Source organism: Lutra lutra, chromosome 4 (genome assembly GCF_902655055.1).
Source record: "Lutra lutra chromosome 4, mLutLut1.2, whole genome shotgun sequence".
Lineage (NCBI taxonomy): Eukaryota > Metazoa > Chordata > Mammalia > Carnivora > Mustelidae > Lutra > Lutra lutra.
This window is the reverse complement of record NC_062281.1, coordinates 155,055,519-155,077,923: the sequence shown is the minus strand read 5'-3', so window position 1 is coordinate 155,077,923 and position 22,405 is coordinate 155,055,519. Positions and strand designations below refer to the sequence as shown.

General features: G+C 44.9%; 1 protein-coding gene across 8 annotated transcripts in view; it reads right to left on the bottom strand.

The window, feature by feature from the left end:
* Window positions 1-22,405, bottom strand: part of LOC125096977 (enoyl-CoA hydratase domain-containing protein 2, mitochondrial) — a 56,504-nt gene that overhangs the window by 21,934 nt on the left and 12,165 nt on the right. For 4 of the 8 annotated variants that reach the window (XM_047724229.1, XM_047724231.1, XM_047724232.1 and 1 more), the window contains exon 1: window positions 7,886-8,116. In XM_047724229.1, the coding sequence (XP_047580185.1) occupies window positions 7,886-8,018 (133 nt within the window). In that variant the 5' untranslated portion in view covers window positions 8,019-8,116. Of the gene's footprint in view, window positions 1-7,885; window positions 8,458-18,087; window positions 18,176-18,259; window positions 18,328-22,405 lie in introns of those variants that run through there. The other 4 variants (XM_047724237.1, XM_047724235.1, XM_047724236.1 and 1 more) reach the window with 4 other exon arrangements.

The window sequence follows — 22,405 nt, the reverse complement described above, 5'->3', positions numbered from 1 at the left end:
ATCCTAACTGTAACTAAGACTAATGGAAATACGGGAAACAATTCTGTATGTGGAAAAATAGATACTTAAGAAAGATATGGAATGGGAATGCATTTTGTTAAAGATAAAAGGTAATTTTGTTCTAAATGAGATGGTTTGAAAAGAAGTGGCTTGGGACAAAATTTAAATGTAAAAGAAAGTAAAAGGTTTGTGAAGGGAAATCTTCAGAAAAAAAGTTTTAGGTGTGGTCAGGACAGACTAAGATTAAAATGAATGGGTTTTAAAGGTACAGTGGTATAAGATTAAAATTGTCTTCATTCAAAAAGACAGTTTTCTTAAATTAATCTGCTGTTAGGAAGAAAATGTAAACAGTTGTTTCCTCTTTGCCTGTCCAGAAAAACCATTTCCCACATTATGCCTGTATCAGGTCTTTAACATCCCTAATTATATTTAGGCAAGTGCTTTAAAACTTTATCCGATTTTAGCAGATGTTGACAAGATTTGAATTGTAAATGAAATCTCTTTAACTCATTAGAATTTTCCTTGGTATGCTAAGTTACTCAGGAAGTACTGCTAAACAAATGATAAACCTTGGGTTACATTTGAGTAAATGCTATAACTATTCTAGAGATTCTATCCATTTCCTAAAGTTTTAATTTTTTTTAATATATATATATTTTAAGATTTTATTTATTTATTTGATAGGCAGAGATCACAAGTAGGCAGAGAGGCAGGCAGGGAGAGAGGGGGAAACAGGCTCCCTGCTGAGCAGAGCCCGACGCAGGGCTCAATCCAAGGACCCTGGGATCATGACCCGAGCCGAAGGCAGAGGCTTTAACCCACTGAGCCACCCAGGCACCCCAGTTTTAATGTTTTGATAGCTCATCACTTGATACTGTAATTACTGAAGTGTTATGTGTCAGTGGGTCGCAGAATAACTGAGTTTCTTTGTCTACAGTATCATATACTATACATATAGTATATGTATATGTATACATATGTATACATATACTATACATATCATACAGTATCATAGTGAAATCTCAGATCATTAACAATGTCCATTTCTGAGGGTTTTTTTTGTTTTAATTCTCCTGTAAAATGAGTTTCACCTTAAAGGAGATTCATATAAAGGACTTTAAGGACAAATACAGGTATTCTATATACTAAAAATCCTAAAACTGAAATGGGTAAGAATTTCCAGAACTAACTAAAGCTGCATTCAAACTAAACCAGAATTAGTAACATGGGGTTAAATTAACTAAAAGATGATAGTGTTATGTCTCATTTTAAACATTGCTGGTTCTCTAATGTTTGCTCTTCCACACTAAGGAAAATTTTACTTAAGTTATCTGTGACTTACAGAAATGTAAAAATATTAATTTGTAAACAAATCAAAGCATTCAACTTTTCTGTCTGAACCCTCTGAAACTCAAATGGTCTCAGTAAGTATTCTTCCATGGCAATCAGTTATTTGCATAAGTTCAATAAGAATCTGTTCTTGTAACAGGACACCATTAGTTATTTTACCAAGACTTTAACTAGAATGTCATATTTGAGAAAGACATGCATAGACTCAGATATGACCAGACAGCTTTTAGGAACTAAGGTTGACTTTATGAAACCTGGAGCCATAAAGCCCCTTGGACTGTTAGCCTGGTACCCTGCTTACAGAGTTCCCAGCAGCCTCACCAGGTGAGTAAAGAATGTCACTTCCTGGCAGGTGCAGGAACCTCAGGATACTTTGGGGACCTCAGGAAGAGGAATCTGCCCAAATCCACAGGTATTGCAGGCATGTCTGATGGCAAGTACATGGCTTGGCTTCTGACCTGGAGAGGCTACTAAAAGTTCAACCTAGAGATTCCTTATATGAAGTTCCAGCAAAGCAGATTCTTAAAGATCTATATGATCACTCACTGTTCTTGCTCATCTTATGTAAATAATTAGGCCAAGTTTGTTAAAACTGGACTTGTTTTTCAAATAAATTAGTCCTGATTTGGCTATCTCTGGAAATGAGGGTTATTTTAGAGAGAAAAATTATGTTTTAATGACACACCTTTGCTGCCTGTCAAAAAGGCCGAGACTGGGGAGTACCGACCCGTTTAGGACTTGCGGGAAGTTAATAAATGGGTTGAAGATATCCACCCAACGGTGCCTAACCGCTATACCCTACTCTCCCTCCTGGGCCCCAAAAGAACTGTGTATACCATCTTACATCGCAAGGATGCATTTTTCTGCATACCTTTAGCAAGGGAGTCTCAGCCCCTTTTTGCTTTTGAGTGGTCCGACCCACAGGAAGGGTTCCAAGGCCAGCTCACCAAGGATTCAAGACTTCCCCAAGGATTCAAGAATTCACCCACTATCTTCGACAAGGCCCTACACAAGGATTTGCGTGAGTACAGAACCTCCAATCCAGGAGTCACTCTGTTACAATATGTTGATGACTTGCTGATAGCCGCTGAGGACTGAGTCATGCTTGCGGGGGACGAGAGCTCTCTTACAGACTCTGCAGGAAAAAGGGTATTGGGTGTCAGCAAAGAAAGCACAGCTTTGTCAGAGCCACGCTACTTATTTGGGCTTTGATGTCCACGAGGGAGTGAGTTCACTAAGTCCAGGAAACAGATGATCACCCGATACCCCTGCCCCACCACGCCCCGACAAGTGAGGGAGTTTCTTGGGATGGTGGGCCACTGTAGGCTGTGGATACTGCGGTTCGTGGAGATTGCCCAACCTCTCTATGAACTGACTAAGGGAGGACTCACTATGGTAGAGTGGACAGCTGAGGCAGAAGGAGCATTTTGGGAATTACAAATAGCCTTCCTGAGTGCCCCAGCATTGGCCATCCCAGATGTTACCAAGCCCTTCCACTTGTATGTGAATAAAAAGGCAGGGGTGGCCAAAGGAGTTTTGACTCAGACTCTGGGGCCTTGACAAAGACCAGTAGCCTATCTTAGCAAGAAACTAGATCCAGTAGAGGCTGGGTTCCCCCTTGCCTCCGCATAACTGCTACCATGGCCCTCCTGGTCAAGGATGCATGTAAATTGACTTTGGGTCAAAATCTCATCTTGACCACCACTTACGATCGAGGGCCTTCTCCAGACTCCACCAGACCGGTGGATGACAAATGCCCAAGTGACAGGGTATCAGACCCTCTTCCTCAACAAACCGAAAGTGACTTTCCGGCCCCTGGTGGTGCTAAATCCAGCCACATTGCTACCAGAGGAGCTGGCTGACTACCCACACAACTGCAGGGAGGTCCTAACCCAGGTCACAGGAATAAAGCCGGATCTCAGAGACACTCCCCTCCCAGATGCGGAGATGACTCTGTTTACAGATGGGAGTAGCTACATGGTTGATGGAAAGAGGTATGCGGGGGCTGTGGTGGTTTCTCCTGAGCAGGAACTCTGGACGGCGGCCCTGACACATGGAACCTTGGTTAAAAAATCGGAGCTGATTGCACTCATCAAGGCACTGCAGATGGCCAAGGTCACTGCAGGCATTACAGTCTGTCTTAAAAAGAGGCCACAAAGGGATCCAAACTGCCCACACTGAGACAGAGACGGAGGTGGAACCACATCCTTACCAACCGGGGGACTTGGTTTGGATGTGCCGCCACCAAGTGGGAAATTTAGAGCCTCGCTGGAAGGGACCATTTACTGTCATCCTGACCACCCCCACGGCAATAAAAGTAGAAGTCATCAGGACCTGGATTCACGCGTGTCACATCAAACGAGACAAGGACGAGGACGTCCCCCAGAGATGGATGCTGCTGCCAATGGACCCCGCTGATCGTGGACTAAAGCTAAGACTCAAAAAACAATGAGTTCATTGAGTTCATTGTTGCTCCTATTGTTAAATGTTACTTTTTGGCCCCTGCATTTTTTTTTAAGATTTTATTTATTTATTTGACAGAGAGAGATCACAAGTAGACAGAGAGGCAGGCAGAGAGAGAGAGGGGGAAGCAGGCTCCCCACCAAGCAGAGAGCCCAATGTGGGACTCAATCCCAGGACCCTGAGATCATGACCTGAGCTGAAGGCAGATGCTTAATCCACTGAGCCACCCAGGCGCCCCTTGGCCCCTGCATTATAAATGCCCTAATGTCATTTGTACAAAAGAGGACATAGAACTGGCTGAAAAGTCAAGGATTTGACTAATCTCCAAAGAAAAGGGGGGAATGTAGGGGCCTACTTAGCCAGAGCGACTCCATCTCTGTTAAATAGTGATTTTGTTGTTTATGCAGTAAAACTTAAACTGACCCTGCCCCCCCGCCCCCAGGGGAAGTTACTTAAAAGCAAGTCTGGGAAACCAGTAAAATATGGTCGACCAGTCCCTGATAACAGAGTCCAATACAAGGACGGGTCAGGTCAGGTGGAGATAACAGAGCCCAGAATGCAAGGATGTTTTCAGGCCAGGTGGAGACATCCAATCAGTAAAGCACACATACTATCTCCCTAAACACCAAAGAATGTAAACCCCGCCTTTTGGGTGCCAAACTAGGGCGCCAATTCTGACCAGAGTGATAGATAGGTTAGTTCAAACAGCTACTATAGGGTAAATTGTAATTCCATTGGCCACCCATGTGTGACCTAGCATGACTATGCAACTTTCTCTGTGTATTACAATCTCATTGGCCAGGCTCAACCACATGGCCTTTGCCCTATAAAAGCTAGTCTGTGAGGCTGGGGGTCGTCGCTCTCTCCGTAAGAGACGGCCCCGACCAGTCGGTTTGATTCTCAATACTGGCGTGAAATAAATCTTTGCTTGACCTTCGCTTTGTATCAGTCTTGCTCCTTTGATAACGGACCCCATCAGAACTTGTCAAATTTTAAACCTAGTTACCCAAACCCGAACCTGACCCTTGTACTTCTCTATAGAGCAAAACTGTTCAGAGGTTATTGATCTTTATTTAGTTGGCCATATTTAAGATGCCCCTATTAAAAATATGAATGATAGTTGGTTTACTGATGACAATAGTTTTCATAAAAGGAATAAGAAAAGATGGGAATGCTGTAGTGCCCACTAGCACTTTGCAATTGCCAAAGCCTTAAAAACTAATATTAATACTGACTCCAAAGATGCTTTCCTAGTCCTACATGTCCATGGAGCAATTTGGAAGAAAAGGCGTTTATTATCAAGCCATAACTCCACAGTCCAATACAGGCCTAAAATTATTAACTCTTCTTAAGGCTGTACACCTACCTAAGAAGACAGCTGTAATTCACTTCAAAGGACATTCAAAGGATATGACCTTAGGAACCAATGAAAGTAATATAGGGTTTACAGCAGGCCACTGATTTGGACAAAAAAGCCATGGAGGTGAGAAAAACTTCGTGAAGGAAAATTGTCCCTAGGTTTGGACTCCCTTGGTCCCTACAAAGTAACGATGGACTGCCTTTTATTACACATTAAAAAGATGGCTCTCCAAAACTGAATAGCCCTTGATATCTTGACTGTAGTTACAGAAACCCAAAATTGGAGGACTTGTCTCCTAACGGAACCCAGTGGTTATATGGCCACTGTTCTCTGGGTTTTGCTTGGAATCACGGATGCATTATTAAAGCCACTACCAACCTGGCCAACCTTCCAAACTTAAAACAGTGGTGAACTTGTTCTGTCTCACTGATATGACCAACTAACATCCACTTTTGTTCCCCCTTTGGAACTGGAGGATGTTTGGCATGTGGAACCTCTTACAAAGTACAGGGTCAGTCCTAAATGCCCCTCGAAGTAGCATTTCTCTATTAAAATGCTATGGTGATACAGATGTGTAAAGCAGCTTTACAGAATAGAATGGTATTGAATGTTTTAACTGCTACATAAGGTAGAAGTTGTGCTATTGATGGGGTCTGTGATCAAAGGAGCGAGACTGATACAAAGCGAAGGTCAAGCAAAGCTTTATTTTGCGCCGGCACCGAGAATCAAACCGACTGGTTGGCACCATCTCTTACAGAGAGATCGACGACCCCCAGCTTCACAGACTTGCTTTTGTAGAGCAAAGGCCATGGGGTTGAGCCTGGCCAATGAGATCATCTCCACTCGGCCTGACTCGTCCTTGCATTCTGGGCTCTGTTGTCTCCATCTGACCTGACCTGTCCTTGTATTTGGGCTCTGTTATCACCACCTGACCTGACCCATCCTTGTATTTGGGCTCTGTTATCAGGGGCTGGTCGGCCATATTTTACTGGTTTCCCGGACTTGCTTCTAAGTAAGTTCTGGGGGGGGGGGGGGGGGGGGGGGGCAGGGTGAGTTTAAGTTTTACTGCATAAACAACAAAATCATTGTTTAACCAAGATGGAATCGCTCTGGCTAAGTAGGCCCTTACATTATCACAAAAACAAAATACTATGGTAATGTTCCAGATTATCACAAAATATTTCTTGGGTTCTGACATACTCAAGTTAGCACTTAAACAGTCTCTCTCTCTCCTTTAATGACTGATTAAACTCCTGGACTGGAAAAGGGCTTTCTGTCAACTAGCAAAAAACTTAATTTGAGCTTCATTTTCTTTTTGCTACATTAATCATGTTTTACTGTTTCTCTCATGTCTCCTCACCTGGCGTCGAACTGCTTCACTGCCATAACTTCCACAGATGATCCTTTCCACTTGGGAAGATCACCTGAGCTGTCTCCCCTGGATTCAGCTGCCTCAGTCTTTCCTAACTCCCCTACACAGTCCCCAACTGACCAGTGTTGACCTGAGTAGGTAGGGACAACTCTACGGCCCTGTTCAGCAGGAAGATGTTACAGAAGCTAAGACCTTCCACCTTCAACCTTAAAGATTTAAGGATCAAAATTGTTCAGGTGGGAATGATGAGAGAACAGAGGGCTGGCTGAAGACAAAGCAAAAGCTGACACCCAGCAACCTTCTCCCACCCCCACTCCTGGGTGGGACATACGTGACATTCTTTAGGAATCTCCCAACTATCTTAACTGTTTGCTAAAAAAAGGGCGGAAGGACTTTGGCAATGGCTAGGCCTCTGGTATCTGGTATCTTGTAGATCCTCTTTAGCATATGAAAGTTTATAGAAACCTCCCTTTTCTTTACTTCCCCCACCCCCATGGTACATAACCTGCAACCCCTCACAACCCAGGGGCAGCAGCTCTTCTTTCCCATGGGTCCTGTCCCCATGCCTTAATAAACCACCATTTTGCACCAAAGCTGTCTCAAGAATTCTTTCTTGGTCCTTGACTCCAGACCTCACTCCACCAAACCTCAGGTATATTCTAGAACTTAATCACTCAAAACCCCAGGACGCTCTTTCTGCCCAGAGGTCCTGTCCCTTTGCTTTAACAAAACAACCTTTCCCAATTCCTACCAAGAATTCTTTCCTGGCCATAGTCTCCAAACCATGTCACCAGGGACCAATGGGAACTTTCTGACTCAAAAAGGCACAAACGTCAGCCAGCGTGGGCGGGAGAGAGCGCAGGGCGACATGCCCAGCTCCTGTCCCTTTTCTGCTCTTGTTCCTCCTCCATCCGCCCCACCGGCGGATTGGCTCGTCCGCCTCGCCCCTCTGGAACCTAGCCAGGACTCAGCCCGGAGGGTTAGAGCCTTTTAATTAAGGTTACTGGGGTACAAGCGGTAGTACTGGTGCTGGCGGTGGGTTCCTCGTACTCTCCTTGAGCGAGTTCCCTTCCCCTCCTTCAAAGCCCCGGCCCCTGAATGGAGGACTGAAGGGACCTAGGTGACCTCAGTTAGGGTCGGGGCGGCTAGCAGGGTGGTCGCCCACCTCCCCGGGCTTCGGAAAGGCTTGGGGAGCCTTGACTGGGAAACCGCAGCTGGGGATCAAATCGTCAAACGCAGTGAGCGGCTCGCCTTCCCCTTACTGGTGTCCTTCCGCTGTCGTGGGCCCCCTGGCCCTGGCTCCCGCGCCACCTCGGCGCTCCCCGCGACAGCGCACTTACCTTGGTCGCGGCCGGTCAGGGCGCGCACTTGGATCTCCGGGTCCCCAGTAGCTCCATGGGAGGCGCAGCCACGGGTGCGAAGGGGTCCCCAGGGGCCTGGAAGGCGCAGGGCGCTGGTCAGGGCGCGCAGCATCTGGGCGCAGGCTGAGAAGGTGCCAAGAGCCCCTCCACTACTCCGTCCACGCCGGGGAGAGCTCGCTGCTGTGTCCCTGGTTTTCGCAACTGCTCCACCTAGTGGCGCACAGCCCAGGGTGGTTTTCCACGCCGCTTGCCCTTTGGAGACTTGAACCCGGGCTAGGCGAAGCCCACCCAGCTCCGCTGCGTGATTTGGGGCAAGGATGCCAACCTCTTTAAGGGTCAGTGTTTTAATCCGTAAAGCGGGGATCATAATAATGACTACTGTCAAAGATACAGGGGGAGGCTAGTTAAAGTGAGAACAGGTTTTACTCACTAATAGATAATACACTACAGCAAAAGGGACTGTTCGGTGTGAACTGGACTTAAACTTCTGTTTGTACGGAGGTGACGGAGAGTTTTGAAGGGAGAAGGAAGGAATATGGAGGTGGGTGAACCGGGCCTGTATAATAGAGACCGGAAAGTGAAAAATTACGAAATCATGGAAGGTGTTTGTTTGGCCACGCGAAACCTGTGAAACATTAGCTGTGTTAGCTAATGGAGGTTTATCCACCCTTAGGCTCCCACAGATTGGGGGTGTGGTGGGAGTGGGGGTTGTCTCCAGGTATTGGCTGGAGGAAGCAGTAAATTCTTTTGGCAGTGTTGACCTTAAAAATAAGTTATTTTGGGGCTGCCTGGGTGGCTCACTGGGTTAAGCCTTTGCCTTTCGCTCAGGTCATGATCTCAGGGTCTTGGGATCGAGTCCTGCATTGGGCTCCCTGCTAGGCAGGGAGCCTGCTTCCTCCTCCCTCTCTCCCTCTCTGCCTACTTGTGATCTCTCTCTACCAAATAAATAAAATCTTTAAAAAAAATAAATTATTTTACCAGCAAAAACAAGTTTATTTGGGAATAGCGGAGAATTGCAATTTCAGACAAGCCACAGGAAACAATCATAGGCTACTCCAACAGAGAGAAAGGGAATTTTGTGGAGAAGTTGGGAGGGGTTGTTTTGAAACCAAAACCCATTGGAGTAAAGCAAGAGTTCTGGGTAATGAGGTTTTCTCATCCGCTGAGCTGCTGACCTACTGGATTTCTTGAAGGAGATTAAAATATACCACCTGGGGCGCCTGGGTGGCTCAGTGGGTTAAGCCTCTGCCTTCGGCTCGGGTCATGATCTCAGGGTCCTGGGATCCAGCCCCGCATGGGGAATCTCTACTTAGCGGGGAGTCTGCTTCCCCTCTCTCTCTCTGCCTGCCTCTCTGCCTATTTGTGATCTCTCTGTCAAATAAATAAAATCTTAAAAAAAAAAAAAAGAAAAGAAAATTGGGGCACCTGGGTGGCTCAGTCATTAAGCACCTGCCTTCCGCTCAGGTCATGGGATCGAGCCCCACATCCAGCTCCCTGATCAGCAGGAAGCCTGCTTCTCCCTCTCCCACTTTCCCTGCTCTATTCCTTCTCTGTCTCTGTCAAATAAACAAATAAAATCTTAAAACAAACAAACAACTAATGTCCTATATATGGGCTAATTGAGCATAATAAAAATAAATAAAAATAAAAGGCTAAGAATTAAAAAAAAAAGAAAATATAAGCCAGTTATAGAAATTAATAAAGAGAAACCTTACTAAAATGCAGTCAGGGGCGCCTAGGAGGCTCAGTCATTAAGTGTTGCCTTTGGCTCAGATCATGATCCCAGAGTCCTGGGATGGAGCTCTGGTTCAGGCTCCCTGCTCAGTGGGAGGCCTGCTTCTCCCTCTCCCACTCCCCCTGCTTGTATCCCTTTCTCACTGTCTCTTTCTCTGTGTCAAATAAATAAATAAAATCTTAAAATAAAATAAAATAAATTAAATAATAAAATGCAGTCAGGAGGCGAGAAGCGGGGGTTGGGGGTGGGGGGGAGCTCTGGTGCCATACCACCGGAAATCAATTACAGAAAGAACTGTCAATTATAGACCCACCGAGAGGACATTTATATATATATGTATATATATATATATATTTTAAGATTTTATTTATTTATTTGACAGAGACAGAGAACACAAGGAGGAATGGCAGAGAGAGAGAGAGAGAGAGAGAGGGAGAAGCAGGCTCCCTGCTGAGCAGGGAGCCCTACGTGGGGCTCCATCCCAGGACCCAGCCGAAGGCAGATGCTTAACTGACTGAGCCACCCAGGTGCCACTGAAAACCATCTTAATATCCACCAACAGGTGGTTAAATAAAGTATGGTACATCCATAAACTGAACACTAGGTAACAAGCAACTTTTTATGCACTGATATAATCTAAAAAATCTATTGTTGTATGAAAAATTCAAGATGTGAAATAGCATGTAAAGAAAGCTAAAGTTTGTATTATACAGGGGGATAACATTACTCACATGTGCATATATGTATTTGGTTGTAGTTACATAAAATATTTCTAGGATGGGGAGAGAAACTGGGAAACTGGGAATGGGGTAAGAGGGAGAATTTTGACAGTTTGACCTTTTATACTTTTGAATCTTAATTCATGTGTTGAGTATTATCTACCCCAAAAATAATTAAAATGAAAACAGAACACACTGACAAAAATAAAAGACATGATATAGCAAAAATAAAAATAAAAGTAATACACAGGGGCACCTGGGTGGCTCGGTGCATTGAGCATCTGTCTGTTTTTGGCTCAGGTCATGATGTCAGGGTCCTGGGGTCCTGGCATCAAGCCCCATGTCTGGCTCCTTGCTCAGTGGGGAGTCTGCTTCTCCCTCTGCCTCTCCCCCCATCTCATGCTCCCACTCACTCGCTCTCTCTCTCAAATAGTCTTAAAAAAGTAATACACAAAGTCAAAACATTCAAACAGTACAGATGAGTGTAAAATTAAAAGAAAAAACACCCCTCCTCCGTACTGTATGCATTTAAAAGAATGTTTATTGCATTTTATCCAGCATTTCTGGGTGTTTCTTGGCAGGAAAAGCTTTTTTAAAAGATTTATTTGAGAGAGAGAGTGTGCTTGAGCAGGGTGCTGGGGGCAAGAGGGAGATGGAGAGAGAATCCTCAAGCAGACTCCCCACTGAGCATGGAACCCAACATGGTACTCAATTCCAGGACCCTGGGATCATGACACAAGCCAAAACCAAGAGCCAGCGGCTCAATCAACTCCCAGGTGCCTTGGCAGAATTTTTCGATTATTTAGTCCTCCACACTGAAAATGGAAATGTTCTTTCCCAATCTTTTCAGCATTAACAGCAACTTTTATTATCTTAGTAGTCCCTCTCTACTTCCATGGACATCTATTTTTTTGTTTTTTTTTTTCTTATGAAATAGTAAAAATTAATTTTATTCTATTTCATCTCATGAGTACATATATTTTTAATATTCTGTGTGACAAAATGGGAAGTATACATCAAGCACTTCTGCTATAAGCCAAAGTATAATAGTTGATCCCAGAAAACACCTGTGTGCCTATTTGAGTTACCAGCTGAGCTAGTCACATAGGTTATAGAATGCCATTTTCACTTGAATGAACAGCTAACAAACTACAGTTATTCAGACTTGGGTGTTTCACAGACATTTTCTCAAATATGTAAAAAAAAAAAAAAAAAAAAGGTGAGTCTGTCCCTTCAACAAAACAACAACAGCAACAAAAAAAAGGTGAGTCTTTCCCTTCAACAAATCAACTGACAGTACTTTTTGGCCAAATGAAAACTTGTTTATACTACCTTGAGTTTAGTAGCTTAACCTTTTTTCTAAAAAATGAGATAGGTGATGATATTAACAAATGTGATTTTCTTGATATTGTACAATGAATTCTACTTGATATTACATTATGAAATTTGAAATGTCAACATTTGGAAGATTTGCTTAACCCAGTGAGCCAACATTTTCTAAATGACCAATGCCTAATGTAATAAAATTATACATGGGTAAAATATCAGAACAAAGGGCAAGATAAACCAATGGATTTTAATGTAACAGTACAAAAGTTCGCCAATATGGTTTCAGAAGTCACACTGTACATACCTTTCAAGAAACTACGACTCACTGAGTTTTAGGTATAGTATCAAAAAAGAATGTCCACAGTTATTTGAAAAGGCAATTAAAATCTGTGTTAGACATATACACAAAAGACACAACAGTTTGGTTGCTGAAGCAGAAATGAGAGTCTGGCTATTTTCTATGAAGCCAGATATTGAACAGATTTGAGACAATGTAAAATAATGCTACTCTTCCTACTAATTTTTTGGGAGAAAGGCCTAGCTATTTTTCATTAAAATATATATATTTTAAGATTTTATTTATTCATTTGACAGGCAGAGATTACAAGTAGGCAGAGGGAGAGAGGAGGAAACAGGCTCCCCGCTGAGCAGTGAGCCTGATGCGGGGCTCGATCCCAGGACCCTGAGATCAGGACCTGAGCCGAAGGCTGAGGTTTAACCCACTGAGCCACCCAGGTGCCCCTAAAATATTATTTATATTCAGAAGTAACAGGTTACTTTTTTAAAAGATTTATTTTATTTAGAGAGAGAGCAAGTACACAAGTGTGAGGAAGGGCAGAAGGAGAGAATCTTTTTTTTTTTAAAATTAATTAATTTATTTGACAGACAGAGATCACAAGTAGGCAGAGAGGCAGGCAGAGAGGGGGAGGAAGAGAGCCTGATGTGGGGCTCGATCCCAGGACCCTGGGATCATGACCTGAGCCAAAAGCAGAGGCTTTAACCCACTGAGCCACCCAGGCGCCCTGAGAAGGAAAGAATCTTAAGCAGACTCCCTGCTGAGCATGGAGCCCAACATGGGGCTGGATCTCAAAACCCATGAGATCATGACCAAGAACTGGATGCTTAACTAACTGAGCCACCCAGGCCCCCCAAGTTTACTTTTATTCTTAAGTAACTGGTAAGTGAATGTTTTAAGATTTTCTCAGCTTTGGGGCACCTGGGTGGCTCAGAGGGTTAAAGCCTCTGCCTTCGGCTGGAGTCTTGGTCCCAGGGCCCTGGATCAGGGCTCTCTGCTCAGCAGGGAGCCCGCTTCCCTTCTCTCTCTCTGCCTGCCTCTCTGCCTACTTGTGATCTCTGCCTGTCAAATAAATAAATAAAATTTTTATAAAAGAAAAAAATATTTTCTCACCTTTAATTTCTGATATGGTAAATATCATAGATATAATATACACAAAACTCTTTTGAGGTAAAAGCATACAGGTGTCTTGAGGCACCTGGGTAACTCTGTTGGTTATGTGACTGCCTTCAGCTCAGGTCATGATCCCCTGGTCCTGGGATCCAGTCCTGCATCCGCTGCCCCCCCAACCCCGGCTTGGGGTGGGGGGCAAGCAGTTTCTCCCTCTCCATCTGCTACTCCCCCTGCTTATCCTCTCTCCCTCCGTCAAATAAATAAATAAAATCTTTTAAAAAGAGAGAATAAAGGTGTCCTGAGATATAAAATATTTGAGAACTGTTGTTTTGTAGCAATGTTACACTGGAAGTGATCTTTCCACAAGGCAAACTGCGACTGACATTTAATAGTACCTCTGAAGTACAAAAGGCAAAGACTTTTTTAAAGTACCTTTCAGACTGTTTAAACAAAAATTTTCCCACACTACATTAAGTGGATACAAGGAACAAATTTCTGGGACAGTGGTAAAATGAAAAAAATGATCTGGATTCTAGCACAGACCCTAACAGTCTGTTTAGACATTAGTCCTCCTATCTTCAAAATGAGATCACAGCAGCCTATTTTTTGTTTTCAATGGTCAATTCTATGATTAGATTCAGGGAACCCTAAATAGTGGCCCACCGGAGACATCTGGCCATCTGGTTGTCAGACTGATTGGCTGTCATGGTTTTAGAGAAGTGTCCCAGGAAAAAAATCAGATGGAGCGGAGGGAGCTTTCCCTTCAAAAGGGGAATTGATTTTCAGGTACAACCCAATCCAACCCAGATATTTGCAGATACCTGCATTTGCAGCGTCTGGAATGAAGGACCTCTGAAACCCACTTCAAATCTCAAACTCTGTAATTTAGCTCCAGAGACAAGAGTCTGGGTTTCTTTCTCACTCTACCACTTGCCGGCTGTTTTATTTGGGGCAAGTTAACTTCTTTGAGCCTCAGTTTCTTCATTTGCACAACACCACTGACCTTAAAGGGCTGTTAAGAAACCTAACCAGGTGTTGCTTCACCGCGCTTACAGGGTTCCTGGGCCTGAAGAGTACTAATTATTAACATCCAAGCTCAGAAAGAAAGCATGCCCTCTTCTTTCCCCACCTACCTTATCAACTCCGTTTTCCCAATAGCTGCACCCGCACTCCCCAGGATGACAGCTTACCCCCATACCAACTCCCAGATTTCACAGTTCCACATCCGACGAACACACAAGATCCCCCCACCCTTCAGACTTCTAGCTCTCCTTTCCACCTTAAACCTTTTCTGAGCGCCCCCCCCCCCCCCGGCCCCGTACCGGGTTCCTACACCAACACAGCTCTGCTCTGCACAGTGGCCAAACCACTGACCACTCCCCCTAGCCTCTTCTTCCCATCCCGGACCAGTAAGGCTCCCTTTCCCTCTGACCAGAGACCACCCTGGGTCTGGCAAGGGTAGCCCAGGCTCCCTAGCATAGGATTCCGTCCAAGGGAGCCTCAGGAGGGACTGGAGAATAACTGCCCGAACCACGTCTCTAGAGGCGGGGTTTCGGGTGCTCGAACCGGAAGCGGACCCTACAGTGTTTGCAGTTCCCCACCCCGGCGCTCAGGAACTCCTCTGATCTCTAGGTTCAATCCGCGTCGGGGTTGTTGTGCGTAAGCGCGACTGGGGGCCCTTAGTGTCTTGGTGCGCAGGCGCCGGGGGAGCTGCAAACTGAATTAGTAAAGGGTATACTGGTGTCGTTGTTGGACGAGGTGGCCCTGGAGGAGCTTGATGGCCTGTGTCTGCACGTACTGTGGAGCATTGTGTTGACGGGAATGCCTCCCTTCCCGCTGCCTTTGGGGCTCAACACGCAGGAGTTCCTGTGTTGGGCCCTTGCAACGCAGCAGGACGTCAGCTTCTATAAAGAGCCTCGGGAGCGACCCGACCTCCAGCTCTAAAGCAGGTCAGCCGCCTGGCCCTGAGGCGGGCGGGCGGGCGGGCGGGCGGGCTCAGAGTCCGGCGTTTTGGACTTCAGTTTTGAAAACAACGTCCAGTGGACAGTGAGCATTTGTTCCATAATAATTAATCTGGACCTTGTCACTTGTTTTATTGGATTGGTAGCCCTGGCTTATCGGCCAGTCACATTGCTGTCTTTATTGGCTAATCCGAGTTTCAGGAAAGAACTCCACACTTAGTAAAAGCTTCTTCAGTGCCTTGCTTTAGGCTAGGGTAGGCAGGAAACGGGGAGATTCTCTGAGCAGCTGGGGATTTTACTAAATTGACCTAGTCTTAGCCCAGTAGTTCTTTACCTAATGCAGTGGGGGCTTAGAATCACCTGGAAGAATCTTTCTAAATATTGATGCCTAGGCTCTAATCCCAGAGGCTCGGATTCAGTAGGAAATGGGGTCCGGATGTGGATGTTTTGAACCTATGGCAATTTTTATTGGAGGTGGTATGGTGGGTATAATCCACATAACTTCTATAACGCTTTTTGGAATAGTGAAAATAGCCTGTGAACTCGAGGTCCATTTGGTTGAATTTCCCTCCTGGTATAAGGCTATCTCCTGCAGTATCCCTGACACCGGCCAGCATCAGTTTGAACACGTCCCTTCCCCCAAAGACAGGGGACTCAGCCCCCGCAGAGGCAGCATGTTCAGCCTCAGAACACCTTCACTTGCCACAAGTTCTTCCTTTGGTCTTTCCTTATAGCTACCCTGGTTTCCCCTCCTGCCCAATGGCTCCTCAGCCAAGGAGTTTCTGCTGAATGAACGGTCATAGGAACAATTATAGGAGGTTTCTTACAGGGAGTGAACTTCCAGCTGTTCTGATGCTTTATGCCACAGAGATTTGTAAGAGGCTCTTATCACAGACCCTTAGGGCAGGAAGGCACCTCTTTATACACACACACACACAGCTCTTTTTTTGTAGTAGTTATGTTCTTAAAAGTTACTGAGCCATTGCTCATAGGAAAAATACAGGGTTAGACTTCTGCAAGCCTCTGGTTTTGTCAACCTATCAATACATAACATTTCCTGTTTTATGTTTCTGTTTAAAGGCACATTACTTAATATATATTGTTGATTCATTAACATTGAACTCAAGGCCAAAAGCACTGTAACTCATGTCTGAACTAAGTTTATCCAACACCTGTTTTCTTCATAAGGCATATCATACCTCCTTTTTTTTCTTTTTAGCAATTAACTATCTTGGTTTAATTAATCATATTTCATAGAAGCTGAAAACACTCATTTCTCTTCTATATGAATAACCCAAAGACTATAAATTACAGGGTGCAGAATACTGTGTAAAAGAATTCTCATAAAAACTGGCTCTTTTCAAGCCCCACATGGGCCTCTCCACTCGGTGGGGAGCCTGCTCCCCCCCACGCCTACTTGTGATCTCTCTGTGTCAAATAAAATAAAAAAAACTGGCTCTTTTTCTTCATGGGGCAACTGCTGTAGTTTCCTCTGACTTGTACAGCATCTGTCTGAATGCATATTCTTCTTTGTGACTATCTAAATTTAGGTAAGTACAAATCACAGCAAAAGTTAAAGTTTCATCTTTAATGAAATGACTTTGGAAATAACATCTATTTCCATGACACCAATACTACAATTTTCAGAGTCACAGTAAGATACACAGAATTACATCTGTAATTAATATGAATGCCAACATTTTGAGCAATAATTTGCTACATGGCAAACAAAATCAAGAAAGCAACCATCAAATGAAGAGACCCATAGCTTCAGACAAGGCAAATTCCAGGATAGCATGTGACAACAGCTGCTACTTCAGTGAAAGTTTTCTGGCATAACGGATGACTAGGCTGCGAAAGAATACCAGCACCAGAAACAGACACTCCACTGTTGCAGCACCTGCATCAGTAAATTTGGCAGTAGTATCAAAGTTTCTGCAGATCTGAAACTAGTCTTAAATGCCCTTTGGATTACTGAGACACACCATTCTGGGCCCCATTAAATACTGTAGAGCCTTCGTGAGCTTACTTAACTTCTGTCACTGCTATTACCTCTCCAGTCCTAGCCTCTGCGCAAGATTAACATTGATAAAGTAACCGGTCTGATGCAATTTTGGATCCAACTCGGATGAGAGTGGGTGTGCAGGCGAGCTTGATGCAAGTGAACGTCTTATGCAAGGCAATGCAGGTGGAGGACCTGGGTGACAGGCAAGCTGGTCTCCTCTCCCGAGCTTCCCTTCTTCCTGGGGGGTGCCGGCCGCAGGGACGCCAGCAGAGATCAGAGTATTGGCCCCTATCATGCCCTTCTTGCACTTAGGAACACTAGACAGCACTTCAGGCACTATGCTTGTGTGCCATTTTGAACAGCAAAAGCACAAGAAGCACAAAAACATGAAAAACGTGGCACTAAATAGATCACGAGACAGACACTCATTTGCAGCACGGGAGTTGAAACAAGAAGGCAGAGGGGCCTCTTCCCACCTCCCCACTGACCACTGTTGACCCTTCCCCAATCACCCCAGAGTGGGTTCTTAGCTCAGCCCAGCATATCTCTCACTCACTTGCTTCTTGTGGGATGGGATGTTTCTAGTCTTTGAGACAGAAGTTCATGGTGCTTGTCCTCTTGTGAGAACCAAACCGTCAAGGGGCAGTGGAGAGCTATGGTGATAGGGACTGAGATCTTGTGGATGGGCAAAGGGGCACAGAGTCCTATCTTGGCCACAGACCTTGTGAATGTCACTGGACTCGGTTTCTTCATTTCCTCAGTGAAGGGTCAGAACAAAGCATGGTGTAGCAGAAAGAACAAGGATTTGGGGATCAGAGGGGCCAAGTTAAAATTCTGTTTTACCTCTTACTAGCTGTGTAATACTAGGCAAGGAATTTTACCTCTTTTGAGTTTTTGAGTTCACATCTGAAAAACGGGAATAATAAGTCCTATGCTAGAGCTGACCTCAGCCCTCGACCCCCTGTAGGCTGGGGGTATCCTGATGAGTCCAGAGGGAGAGGTACGGGCAGGGGAGGAAACCCACCTGCACAGAACACACCCTTCACTCCACTTCTGAAGAGCAGAACACGCACTTGCTGGTCTTCCCGCAGCTGGGCCAGAGCTTCCAGCAGCTGCAGAGGAGACCTTGTCAGATACCCCCTAGCCCAGCCCCAGCCCAACACCCCCGCCCCACCCTGGTGTCTGCCCTTTCTTACCTGGCTGACCAAGACGTTCCCCAAAGCATTGCGGGCACTCGGTCTGTTCATCAGAATCTCAGTGATTCCTGCAAGTGACAGGGTAGCCTTGGGTGAGCCAGTAGGCCTGCTCACTCCTGGGCTGGGGTCTGGAGGCAGCAGCCTAGGTTCTGGGCAACCTCTACTCTTCATGAGCACTGGGACTTGGGGCAAGTCACACACACCCATGCTTCAGTTTCCCTGACAATAAAATGTAGAGAATAACTGCTTGTTTCTTCTGCTTCACAGAAGTGGAAGAACTTGTAAACCCATGGCTCAGTCTTTCTCCTGTACCCTTCGTTAGCAAATGATCTGTCAACACAGAAGGCTGTCCTGCTGCTCCCTCTTCCTCACCTATGCAATTTACTCAGTCTCCCTGAACAATTCAACCTCCTAAACAGATCTCAGACCTTTCAGCTGATACCCTCCCTGCAGCCAGTAACCTGATATGGGCTCTTTCCTCTACTACATGAGTTGTCCAACTGGCCCTCTTGCCTTCAGTCTTGCTCTTCCTTCCAACTCCCATTCATTCCCTCATTTGGGTCCAAATCCTCTTTCTAACCCAAATCCAACCACGTCCCTCCCTTTCCCTTCTCACCAAAATTAAGTCAAATTCCTTAATATCACCCAAAAGATCCCCCCCTTCCCCAATCTGGCCATTGCTTCCTACTCTAGCCTCAACCCACCCCCACAATCTGGGCCAGTTGTAGAGAAAAGAGACCAGCTCTGGGAATGGGCTCAAATACTCTAATACCTTCTTGGCTGTTTTCCCTCTCGTGTTTACCTATCATTTAGTCTTCAAAGTCCTCTCATTATTTCATTCCAGGGTTCTTAGCCTTGTCTGTGGAGCAAGCCCTATTTATTAAGATGGCTTTCTCAGTGTGAGTTGATCTATAACACAGGGAAGGAACAATGAAAGTTTCAGGGCTCTCAAGGGACAGAGTTTCCAGCCAGGAGTTAGAGAACTGTGGTTCAGGACAGAAAACCATAACATTTCAGATTAGGTGGCCTCCTTAGCCTCCTTGGAAATCTTCAAAAAGTTCTTTGAGCCCAGCAGGCCTCTGGAAGTTCCACAGAACTCAGATGTACCCAAGGTCTTCTCCAGCTCTAGTGCTCCAGGAGAGAAAATGCTGCAACTTTAAGGAAGAGAAACTCTAGTAGATAAAAACCACACTGGAGTGTAGCAGTCCAAGGTCTTTGTGGCAGACAGACCCTAGACTGGGCCCAATCTTCATAGCCTCAATAATCTCCTTCCTTGGAGTGTGGGCAAGGCCTGTGAATTGCTTCTAACCAACAGAATGCAGCTAAGATCATAAAATGTCACTTCCAGAGTGCACCCTCAGAGCAGAGCGCCCAATTACTCCCATCAACCTGGCCTCCGGCCGCGCTCCGAGCTGACCAAGCCTGTGACCGGTTCAAGGACATCAGACCAGCCTTTGGTGCCCACGGAAGACTTCCCAGAGAAGAAACAAATCCTCAAGGAAAAGTAAGACCAGTGAAGAGATAAAAGAGGTGACAAAAGGCCATTTAGTGAAGATTGAAGGAAGATGAAAGAAGAGGGGTGTATGAAGGAACTCTTTCTTTTTTTTTTTCCTGCTTTGAACACCACTGTGCAATCATGTGATGCTTGGAGTTACTGCAGCAATCTTATCACCATGAGACAACAAGGTTGCAGACAAAAGCAAACAGGATTTAAAAAGGTCACAAAAAACCTGAGACCTCAATGACATTGTTGAAATTCTAAACTTAAAACAATTATTTTCCAGATTCCTTACTATGTGAGATAATATGTGCTTTTGAACTAGGTATTCTATCCCCTACAGCCAAAATGTTCATAATCAATTGTGATCGATTGTGGAGAAGATTGAACACAGGGAGATTAGTTAAGAAGCTAATGTGATCACCTTGGAAGGTGTTATGGAGACCAGAATCAGGAGAGAGCTGTGGTAAATGTAATCATTTTTCAAGATTCTTCTCTTCTCTGAAGTAGATTTGTACATTCACCCCTTTTGCCATGTGACTGTGTGGTAAAACTCACTACAGTGGGTAACACTTATTTTTCCCATTTCACTGATGTTGGGCTTGGCTATAGACTTGTTTTGGACAATGTAGTGTGAGTAAAAATGACAATTGTCAGTTCCAGATGGAGGCCTTAAAATGCATTACAGATTTCTACCCACCTGACTGCTTTCTGCTATTGCCAAGATAAGAACTTCCCTGGATAGATGCTGCCCTTTCAGTCTGGGATCCAGAATAAATACACATGGCACAGATTGAGGCCTTACACTTAGAATAGCGCTGTCCACTAAAACCTGCCCCAGGCTACTTGATCCATAGACATATGAGAAATAAATGCTTTGTGTTGTGTGTCACTAAAAAAAAAAAAAGTCACTTCCAAGACTGCGGTTCAATTATATGGCACCGGTGATAAGGTGTTAGTTCCATCATTAGGCTACATTGCATACATAAGACTCTGTCTTGCTAGGGCACACTAGCCAAACTAGTGGGCCTATAGAGAGGGTCATGTGGCAAGCAACTAGAGGCAGCCCCCAGGAGCTGAGAATGGCCCCCAAGCCAAGAGGAAGAAAACAGGGCTTCAGTCCTACAACCATAGGAGGTGAATTTTATCAACAGAAGCAGCTTGGAAGTAGATCTCTCAGTCAATCCTATGATGAGACCACAGCCCTGCCCAACTCCCAGGATTGCAACTCAGTAAAACCCTGAAGCAGAGAACGCTGCCCAATTGTGCTTGCACTTCTGACCTCCAGAAGCTATAAGACAATAAATGTGTGTTATTTTAAGCAGTAAAGCTTGAGGTAATTTGTTATGTGGCAATAGAAAACTAACACAGTCACGACATCTTGAGATTGGTAGAAACTTTCCTCTCTCCTCTTCACTTTCCTGTTCTATCTCCTTTCTTACTGGCTGAATGTCTCCCATATTTCATCTCTATCCCTTCTCTCCATCTTTATCTCCTTCTTCAGAAGACAAATAGGGTGCTTGGCTCAAGTCACAGCTTAGCCATTGACCTTGGGCAAGTTGGTTTACTCTTCTGGCCTTCAATTTCCAGATCCATAAAAAGAAATTATAAAAAGGTTGTTATGAGGACTTAAGGCGATAATGCTTGGGCCACCTGGCTAGCTCAGTTGCTAGAGCATGTGACTCTTACTTAATCTTGGGGTTGTAAGTTCAAACCCTATGCTGGGTGTACAGAGTATTTAAAAATAAAATCTAAAAAAAAAGGGAAAAAAAAAGATGATGCCCATTAAGTGCTTAGCCAGAGTTTATGGGTATAGTGAACAGGAAAAAGGCATAGATGCTAGGGAAAATTCCAGGATTCGAGAGAAGGAAAGAACTTCAAGCTGGGTGCTATGAGGAGCCAGACAGGGTGTCTTTGGCTTTCATTCAGTTTGTACTCCGACATGTCAAATCCTGGAGAAATAAGAGAGAACTCAGCCATGGTCCGGAAGCTTTTCGTTGAGCTCTGATTCCGAGAACATTGCCCTTGTGGGACCTCTGCAGTGTGGTAGGTCTGTATCACACTGTTTCCGATCTTACCAAACCCACAAGCCACTGGTTAATAATTTCCTTAGCAGCTGACCTTAGCTCACTTCTATCTGGATGGCCTCCACCTCAGGTCAGGTAATATAGGTGGGAGTGGTAGGGACCAAGGGCAGGCTGCTTTGGATCACTTTGGCATGAAGATTATTTGAGTTAAAAAACAGTCAAACCCAATAAATTCAGGAAAAGCTCTTTACCTCTCCCTCCCCAACAACTGCCCAGATACAGGATCTGATCTAGGAAGAGAGTTATCACCATAAATAACTACATTTTACTATGAACTACGTATGGTAGACTGGGAGGAACCTAGCAAGACCTGGTTTGTTATTGTTGTTATTATTGTTTAAGATTTATTTATTTATTAAAAAGATTTTTATTTATTTATTTATTTGACAGAGAGAGAGAGAGAGATCGCAAGTAAGCAGAGAGGCAGGCAGAGAGAGAGGAGGAAGCAGGCTCCCTGCGGAGCAGAGAGCCTGATTCGGGGCTCGATCCCAGGACCCTGGGACCATTACCTGAGCTGAAGGCAGAGGCTTTAACCCACTGAGCCACCCAGACGCCCTGTTT